Consider the following 9,562-nt stretch of genomic DNA (forward strand, 5'->3'; position numbering starts at 1 on the left):
CATGCCCTGTAGTCAACAAAGTAAAATGTATTAAATGCCACCTGCATGTAAGGAAAGCCATGGCTATTACTCAGTTGTGGTGTTGCTATCTGGAAAAGCGTGAAGAGTGTGCTGCTCTCCCTAAATGAACTCGTATGATGGTTCTTATGATAAATGTGTCTGGAATCCAAGGCCAATGAGAGACATCCATTGGAAGAACAGCCAATGCTTTGACCAAAAAAAGAAAGTCTGTTTATTTTTGTAGCAGATTTAATAACAATGTAGTATAAATTGATGCTTATACTTCACTAGAACCAGCAGATGTCAGTACAACTCAAAGCATAACTAGATTTTGGCAATGCAACCTTCATGACACTTATCAGAAAACACTCTAAACAAATAGCAAGATTATACAACTTTACCAAGTAAGTCTTCAGAAATCAATAGTTAACAGTGTTCTTGAATAAATGTGACCCAATAAACATGCAGATTTTCCAGGCCTATCACAGAAATAGGTAATTTATCCAAAACCCAACAAAAATACGAAGGAATAACGCTTAATGTTACAAAGATTTCAATTATAAATTCTCTTTTCCATAAATCCTGTTGTATTGTAAAATTTTAATGTCCTGAGGATAGATAATGCATCAACTAAACATAACTTCAATTTTCAATTCAACTGGGGGGTTTTTTTTGTACCAGTCTGGATATTCTTAGTTTGGGACCAGACACTCAAATTCATTTCAGCTGCATGTAAACTTTTACCTTAAAAACAAGTAAAAAGAAAAAAAGGAGAGAGGGCTGTTGAATTACCAGTCCAGCCCAATTACAGACTGATAACAAATACAGCAAAATTATTTCAATTGTGTGATACAGAAACCAACAAAACACTACCATAATTAAATACTTTAATGTTATTTTTCAATGCCTTGACAATTTAATTTAATTTAAACACTTCAACAGTGAGACTTTAATTCATAAGGATAACTTGATCTCAAATCCCAGTAAACTGGATAGGATCTGAACTCCTAATTGCCTTTGAATCCATTTAAGTGAACAGGATTGAATTTATCAGACATTGCTGGGATAATCTATACAAGATACAGCATGCACTGTTAATACTGGAGAGAGCTTTATTAACACTGCATGTAAATTCACTGAGAACTTTTAGAGTGTTTCACATAAACCAGATTCAAAACCATGAGATCCTGAACTAGAGAAGGAAAAATGAGGGATACATACACTCTACAAAACAGTATATGAAACCATAGTGAGTGGCTCAGGATCTCTCACATGAAAATTTAGTACCTTATACTTAAATACAGTGAAAGATTGTTCAATGAGACTTACTTGGATGACTAACAAGACTGAGTACAAGGTAGAATGAAGTGTGAAAGGACAGTAGTACAATTATCTTCATAATCACACTGAAAATGAATGTGAAAGTGAGCACATTAATCATGTGGCTTGAGATAAATTCCAATGGCTTTCATTAAACCACTAAACGATGAATGTGCTGTGTTTAATCAAAGCATGGAATATATACTCAGGATAAATAATGTGCATATACACTAACCAACATGCTTATTTCTAATTATTTCTCCTCCTTCTATCTCAATTTGCTCATATAGCCACTTGCGGTCACAGCGACATTCAGCTCCACACTTGTTGGAGCCACACTTGGGGCAAGCATAGAAACATCCCAGGCAATCTTCATCAAGACAATCACAGAGATCCATCCCACTATAAAGTAGTAGCCCCTGGCTATCATAGACTTTACTCTTGGCTGGTATAACTTGCCTGTATAAAGAAAAACAACAGTTACTTCCATGTTAAAAAATCCACCCGTTTTGATGCAAAGCTGCTAGTAGTTGTGGACAGAAGTTTGCTTTCTTCAGTTGTTCATTTTAACACGCTGTTGATTTAAAAAATGTATGTGTTACTGTATTTGACAATATTTCTCAGTCCTAATTGTATCTCCACCATGGTGCTTTTGAAATAATTTCAAGAATGGGAAGTTTTTATTTCTTCAATAGCACACTTATTCAAGCACTTATGAATACTCTAGTTATATGAAGTAAACTTCAGATTACCTTTCAGATTATGTGAAATGCTCCCTTTAATTTACTTTTGTTTTGTAACCTGTAGCTGTAATTCAAAGGAGGTCACGCAGAATCATTTAGGGTGTGCACATCCTAATTTCAAAGTATTTTTTATGCTTTTATCATTACCCATCTCTGTAAGAGTTCTGTTAAACTGCAGAATCACAGAAAAACTGTTAGGAAAGGACCTCTGGAAGTCACCTTGTCTGACCCTCTGTTTAAAGCTAGGTCAACTCAAATTAGGTTGCTTAGGGCTGCATGTAGTTGAGTTCTGAATAGCTCTAATGTCACAGGTGCCACACCACTTTTGATCCAGTGTTTTACTACATACATAGAAAAAGTTTTCCTAACATCTCAACAAAATTTCCCTGGTTGCAACTTGTGCCCAAACTGAGTAGAAGAAACAAATGGAGAGGAGAAGGATGTGTAGTTTGTCAGCAGCACATCTAGTGTCTGTTTCTGTCTTGTAAGGTTAAACTTAGGTGGAGAGCAGGGGAAAGGCATTAATGTGATCTATCTATCTTGCATGTTTTAACAAATATTGTATGACTAGTTAAAGCTGGGATTTCTATTGCTCTCCTATTAGGACAAGACTGAATTGGTCCAAACTTTTAGTGGAAAATGACAGACAAAATTCAGCTGCATATACCTTTCCTCTGTAGAAAGCGTGATTTTAAAATCAGTCACATTAGAAGGTTGTAATTTGTTATCTAGTATTGTCCAACTTCAACACTAACTTTCTTTTAAAAAAGGAAGGTAAGGTCCTAACTTGCACACTTTTGTTTACAGAGTATAACTCTTGAGTTTATTGAAAGATGACAACTCCAATATTTTAAGTGTAGTCTACTTGATCTTATGTATTCAAATTTAGTCTATTATCAGAATTTCAGTTTATGCACAAATAGCTTAATCTATGATCTGTGTAGTATTGTCATGCCTTAACAAATACTTGTTTGTATTTTAATTGCCTGAAATACAGACTGTATGCTAACACTTCATCTTCTGTTTTGTTTATCTCAGTAATGAGAGTGAGCTTTAACATCCTCAAAAACAAAAAAGCAATCCATAAACATGCAAACCTCTACGTAGAAAATGTTATAGTGTTACAGGGACCACCAAGGCTATTTTATTTTGAAATCCAGGAAATGGCTCACCTGTCTGAATTAAATGATGCATTTTTTGTTTGCAGCCTTCTTTTTTCCCTCTTGCTGGTCTCAGGAGTGAATTCAGTCTGTCGTCCTGGATTAGCAAACTGTAGAGACTTTAAAGCCTTAGCTGTACGCCCCTGAACAAAGACAGAAAATCTCATTATTACAAATACAAACCTAAATTCCTAAGAAAACATCCAGTCGAGCCAGGATATTGTAATAACTTAGGTAAATTGGTGACCTCAACTCTAAGCACTGGATTTCCCAGGAGAAACAACTCAAGCCTTAAAATTTTTATACTGGAGAACTGTACCAGTCTCAAAACCCAACAATGCAAGCTTTGTAGTAGCAGTTTTAATCAATGCTTTCAAATTTCAGCCCCTATCAGTCTCCTAATCATACTGACATTTAACTGAAAAATACAGTTGGGCAACACTCCCTCGGCTGAAAGGGACAACAGCTCCTAGAATGCAATTCTGCTTTGCCACAGGGCATATATGGATGACCTCTTGCTGATTTGGTTGCTCACACTTTGACTGATTACCTGCATACATCTTGAACAATGCATCCAACAATGTATGAGCTGTATTCCAAACTCAGCACTTAGAGCATTATCCTCCCACACCAGTTCTTTACTGCCCCTGAACAAACACCATGGCCTTCACAGCTCAGACACCACCACAAGAGTACACCTAATTCACCTCAGTGCAGGTTCACTTGGTAATGAACTGCTAGAAAAAGTGGATTTTATTTTTAAACTGAAGAGACTAAACCAGAAGTTTATCTCAACATCCTTAGAAGCAACCTTTGCAGTGCTCAGTTTTAAGCACACAAGCTTGTTTTTTGCAAGGCTCGAGTAACAACTTATAATACCAGCAGCAGTCTGGTATTTATATAAACTTATGAGTTGTAAGTCACCCTAGTAGACACAATCATTTGAATTTAAAAGGCCATGATACTTAATTCGGGAAGAGGATTTTTCTAAGGTCCTCCAAATAAAGGTTTCAATACAGTAAACTCCCATACATCTAAAAGACTATGCCCTTTCATGTTTCTATTAAAAAAAATTAATTTCTTTATGCAGGACTTGTATGAAGCCCAATTCCAATAGCTTGCAGAACTTAGGGGGGTGGGAAAACCAATCCATATACATACGTCCGAATCAAGTTTTCTTCTTTGGCGATCTTCAGATTCAACATCCACGCTTCCGTTTATTATCTGCATACATTTGGGACAAAGCTTCCAGCCAGGTACAAACTGTCTTCCAAACTTGGCACTTAGAAAAGTTGCATCATCTAAGTCAATTGCTCGTAAGTTTTTCTTTGATAGTTTTCTGTGTATATTAAAGGGATCACAGCATGATTTTTGTAAGTCTTCAAATCTTTCAATGTAAATTTTTGCATGGTGGAAGCAGATTGTATTGTTCTCAGAAAGGGTTATTCCAGTTCTAAGCTGAAGTAACAGTAGATCAGATGAAGATATATCTTGCTTAGTCTTGAAGCCAGTGTGACGGGTGTAATACGTCTTATGGCATTCATTGGTAGCTTGAAGCTGAACTCCAACTGAACAAGGATCCATTTTACTTTATCAGAACAACTTATTTCACTTATTTTGCCTAAAATGAATTCTTTGAAGTCTTTAGTAGTTTCTATGAAGATCACCCTAGAGAAAGCATTAAAACCAATCAGATTTGTGCTGCAAACCTTTATCTGTAAGCTTGAGAGATGAGGTTTAAGTAATTTAAAAAAAACATGTAAAGAAATGATAGCCTTCTAGTCTAGATAAGACTAAAAATACACTAAATTTAATTCTGGAATTAAACTATGCATCTTATATTCCTTTCAGAGGCATTTTTTTCCAGCTATAATACTTATCAATTCAAAATGTTTAGTAGCATTACTTCTCAAAAGCAATCTGGGAGCAAGGTATGAGGTGGACGAATTGTTCAGACAGCAGCCTGCCCTGGTCATCAGTTTCCTAGGGGCCCCCTCTCTTGGCACAATCCCTGCTAGTCAAGACCAGTTGCTAAGATGGCCCACAGGAAGAGACTGCTGATGGGTAAACAATTAATCCATCCTGTTTCCAAGTAGCTTCTAGGAAAAAAAGCTGCTGAAGGTAGGCTGCACAGGCTGCCTGATGTCAGTTAGCAACTCATACCCAACAGTGCTTTCCTGTGTGTTCTTCCCATGTGTGCCAGGTGCAAGTCAGGGCACACAGAATCAGCCCGAGCCTTTTCAAGAAACAGCCTGGGGTATACACAAAGATTGATGGTTCTAAACGTGTGCAGTTGTTGTGGTCATGTGGCCTTTGTGTGCAGCTCTCTCCAACTGAGTGCCATGTCTGTTTGATGTAAATATCGGGCAGTTATTTAAAGTTAAACACTAATTTAATTACCAAATACAAAGCTAGCTACTGCAGCGTGGTCTCGCATGCCAGTTTGTTGCAAATCCAGTGCTGGTCCTAACGCATCAGAGCCTGAGCCCATCTTGCACTATTTTCTACTGCAACATAAAGGACAAATTTCTACTAAAAGAAGGAATTCACTTTCAAAACCTGAGAACCTTAATTACAATGAATACAACCTAACTAGGATGTTAATGTTCACCTACACACTACTCTGCAAAGACAAAAATCAGACAAATTAAAAAGCAGTGTACTGGTTTTGTCTGGTATAGAGTTAAATTTCTTCATAGTAATTTATATGGGGCTATGTTTTGGACTTGTACTGAAAACAGTGTTGACAAAATGCTGATGTTTTAGCTAACGCTGAACAGTACTTACACGGTGTCAAGGCCTTTTCTGCCCCTGACACTGCCCTGCAAGCGAGTAGGTTGGAGGTGCACAAGTTGGGAGGGGAACACAGCTGGGACAGCTGACCCCAACTGACCAAAGAGATATTCCATACCATATGATGTCACAGTCAGTAATAAAACTGGGAGGCGGGGGGGCATGCTGCTCAGGGAATAGCTGGGCATTGGTCAGTTGGTGGTATGCAATTGTTTTCACTTGTATTGCTTGTTTTGCTTGGATTTTATTTCCCTCTCTTTGTTTTTTTTCTTTTCTTTTCCTTACATTTCTTTTTTAACGTTTCTTTTAATTATTAAACTGTTTTTATCTCAACCCACAAGTTTCTTTCTCATTTTTACCCTTCCGATCCTCCCTCCCATCCCACTGTAGGGGAATGAGAGGCTCTGTGGTACTTAGCTGCTGGCTGGGGTTAAACCATGACACATAGTTATTTGTGCTAACCACTGAACAGGGTAATATGGCTTTTTAATCAATAAAAGTAACAGCTAATTGTATAATGGAAAAAGTCTGGGATGCTACTTTCAATAAAATAAAAGCAAATAGCATCACACACAACCTAATGACATGAAATGTGTAAGTTCATCCAATATACAGAAATACTTTTGCACTGCTGTGTTTGTGGAACTAAGAACAATGAGAAGTTAATAGGCTTTTTAAAATTACTCTGAAAACCACTGCCTGGAGCATTTTTGCAGCAGAAATCCTCTTGATTGTAATACTTCAGTTTTTCTGAAACAGATGTGTATATCTGAAGCAATTACACAACACATTTCCGTATATTAAACTGTATGCACAGTAATTTAAAGGTCTTGCATAGGACATGCTATTGTCTAGTGATTTAACTGATCCAAATATAAATGACATGCTGGCCTATACACAGGCCAGTAAACTTGTTTTAAAGTATAATTTTATGAGTCAAGACAGAACTGAGTATAACTGAACAATTATTTTTAAACAAGTTTTCTCAGCCTATTGTTAAGAATGCTCCAGCTTTCATATTTAAATTAAAGCAAGAATAACAGAGGCACAGTCTCAAACGTAGAGGTACAATGTTATAAACACCTAAGTTTGCAAAAGAGGGTCTGTATTTCATTCTGAAAATAAAGCAAACTTGGGGTTTTTTTGGTTTTTTTGCAAGTTATCTGAAAATAGAAAGACTTAAGTATTCTAATGCTTAACACTGATTTCTTGGGTCAAAACCTAAATCCTGTATTTTAAGCAGTAGACCTAGTCCAGTCCTAAATTGCTAGGCTATCTGAACTCCTCTTCACTAAGATTTCTATATTCTGTTAACAAAGACCTCTCCTGAAGTTTTGACCCTGCACAGCTCTTCAGAGCTGCACTGAATAATACAAATAAGGACTAAAGTGTAGATGTCAATGAAGTTTTAAAAATTCTTATTCTCAGTGAGCACTGAGAGTGTTCTGTTAAGTTTTACTACGTAAGAGTTCCAGTGGCTTTGCCTGTTTATGTACTTTTACTGTGGTACTGACTTTGAATGATTTTTTTTTTTTAATCTCTTTTAAAAGACCATCTGTCAAACTTTACCATCTTAGTGAACCAGCTATACTCAGAACTAATCTTTTTCTCATTAAGTCACAATGTTTGTCTTTCAAACTAAGGTAACTGGAACTGTGTACAATCAAAGCAATTTAGCTAATACCAAATAACTCAATTCAAAGAAGCCTTTTATAGGTTTTGCATCAAGCTTGCTTCAAATGCTAACATGTACTTTTGACTGATTCCTGCTGTGGAAGGTGGGGGTTATGTGTGTGGATGAGGAAGCACATGAGGTCAATATAAAAGTGATGATGTGAATTGTCAAAATTTGCAGATGTATTAGAAATAGGAACTCTTGGAAGATGTTCTGATCAAAAAAAAGCAAACTTGTTTTCTATAAAACAGAAAATATTACAATGCTCTCTTTGGCAGGTATCTGCTTTGACAGTTTACTACACTACCTGAAATACCACTGTATTAAACAGAGGAAAAGCACGTCAAGTCTATCACCACAGCTTGTTCAAACGATAGTGTGCCAGTGACACAAGTTATGTATCTCATCCACTTGATTTGTAAGAATTCTTGGTAGAAGCTTCAGATGCATTTCTTCCCTCCTCCTCTTGGGAGGAGTACGCAGCTTTTTGCCTTTAATTCTCTTTGGTGAAAGCAGGCGAGAGCTTTGAAAACCAAATGCTAAAATGAAGGCCTGTATTCACACCTGTGAAATCATTAATTAGCGTTTACTGCACCAAACACAATAACCTAAGGCAGAAGACAGCGAGGAGGATCAGAACAGCGAAGCACTAGTGCACAATAAGCCTGCTGCACTAGCAGAGATTCAGCAAGGGTTTTCTAGCTTCTTGCAGCCGGCAGAAACAAAGGACGGAGGAAACTACAGTTTAGACTGGCAGCCCTGAGTTATAAGAAGCCGAAGGGAAAGAACAGTCCTGAAACTGCAGACGCGACCCCATGTCTGAATGCGTTACGCTGGATGTTCAGCAGCTGCACGGCACTGCACGACAGACCCTCATCCAACCGCGAGAGCCCCTAGCCAGGGCTGCGTCTTGAGAACCGTCCGTGAGTCCAGCGGAAAGGCCGGCTGCTCGTTTGCTTTTGCGGAGAGCACTAACCCTCCGAGAGGCCAGCTTGCCAGGCCGGCTGAGTGGAGAGCAGGGCGGGAGGTGAGCAGCGGGCCCGTCCGCGACAGAGGGTGGCTGGGCGCCACCGGGAAGGGCTCTCTGCAGGCCGCGGCCTGCTCCTCCGAGGCCCGGCCCGGCTCCTCCCCCCCCCGCCGCCGCGTCCCTCCCGCTGCCGGCCGCGCACCCGCGACCCCTCCGGCGGCGGGAGGCTGCCCCGGTACCTTGCCGTGGACCTTTTTCCGCCGTTGCGCCGGGACGCCGGCACCCGACTTCCGCGTTCCCTCAGCGACGGCGGCGCTGCTTGTAGCGGCCATTAACCGCCCCTCACCGCCACCGACCTCCGGCTCACCATAGAGCAGCGCAACCGCCGAGCGGCCCGGAGCGCCACTTCCGGCTAGAGATGGGGAACAGCGACACCAGCCGCTACGGAGGCAGCGGCGGGGTGGAGGTCACGTGGCCAAGGGCGGGCGGGCGCGCGCGCGCGGGGGTTTCGTGCGCGACGTGCCGCCGGGTTGGGCTGGCGGTGCGCGTGCGCGGCTCGCTCCCTGCGGGGGCGGGCGCGGGCGCGGGCGCGAGGAGGGCTGAGGCGGCCATTTCCCTCAGCGCAGGGGACGGTTCGTGGTAGTGGTGGGGCGGGTTAGGCGTAGCCTGGCGAGGAAGGGGGAGCTCGTCTTGCAGCGTCGTCGCTCCTGGGCACGGATGGGGCTGGGACTAGGCGGCGGCGGCTGGGGTGCGGCAGCCTGGCCGGGATGGCGGCTGGGCGATGAGGGGAGAAGCGCAGCCCTCCTCGGCTGGGGCTGACGCTGGGGGAACGGGTCCCGGGGAACAGGGATTTCAGGGGCCGTTTCGCTTGTCGCGAAGGGCCGGGTGCGGTGCCAGGCCAGTG

The 9,562-nt window shown here is 41.0% G+C and overlaps 1 protein-coding gene across 2 annotated transcripts; it reads right to left on the minus strand.

The window, feature by feature from the left end:
* Positions 1-231: 231 nt before the first annotated feature.
* On the minus strand, positions 232-9,019 carry ARL14EP (ADP ribosylation factor like GTPase 14 effector protein). 2 transcript variants are annotated; one of them, XM_052811333.1, is made up of 5 exons: positions 8,898-9,015; positions 7,999-8,255; positions 4,385-4,891; positions 3,236-3,366; positions 232-1,779 (listed from the first exon to the last, which is right to left on the minus strand). In XM_052811333.1, the coding sequence occupies exons 3-5, from the start codon at positions 4,805-4,807 to the stop codon at positions 1,551-1,553; spliced, it is 783 nt and encodes a 260-aa protein (XP_052667293.1). In that variant the 5' UTR covers positions 4,808-4,891; positions 7,999-8,255; positions 8,898-9,015; the 3' UTR covers positions 232-1,550. The 2 variants fall into 2 exon arrangements, with proteins under 2 accessions (XP_052667293.1, XP_052667294.1); XM_052811334.1 differs by lacking the exon at positions 7,999-8,255 and having other exon boundaries at positions 8,898-9,019.
* Between the last annotated feature and the right edge of the window lie 543 nt (positions 9,020-9,562).

The sequence above is a fragment of the Harpia harpyja genome, chromosome 16 (genome assembly GCF_026419915.1).
Source record: "Harpia harpyja isolate bHarHar1 chromosome 16, bHarHar1 primary haplotype, whole genome shotgun sequence".
Lineage (NCBI taxonomy): Eukaryota > Metazoa > Chordata > Aves > Accipitriformes > Accipitridae > Harpia > Harpia harpyja.

Bases quoted from the DNA above. Each gene is read 5' to 3' on its own strand.
- ARL14EP (XM_052811334.1), bottom strand. From the start codon at position 4,807: ATGGATCCTTGTTCAGTTGGAGTTCAGCTTCAAGCTACCAATGAATGC. The intron at 3,367-4,384 runs GTATGTATATGG...GTCTTTGTTCAG, and splicing joins GAAGAAAACTTGATTCGGAC to GGGCGTACAGCTAAGGCTTT. The intron at 1,780-3,235 runs GTGAGCCATTTC...TTCTTTATACAG, and splicing joins GCATCATTTAATTCAGACAG to GCAAGTTATACCAGCCAAGA.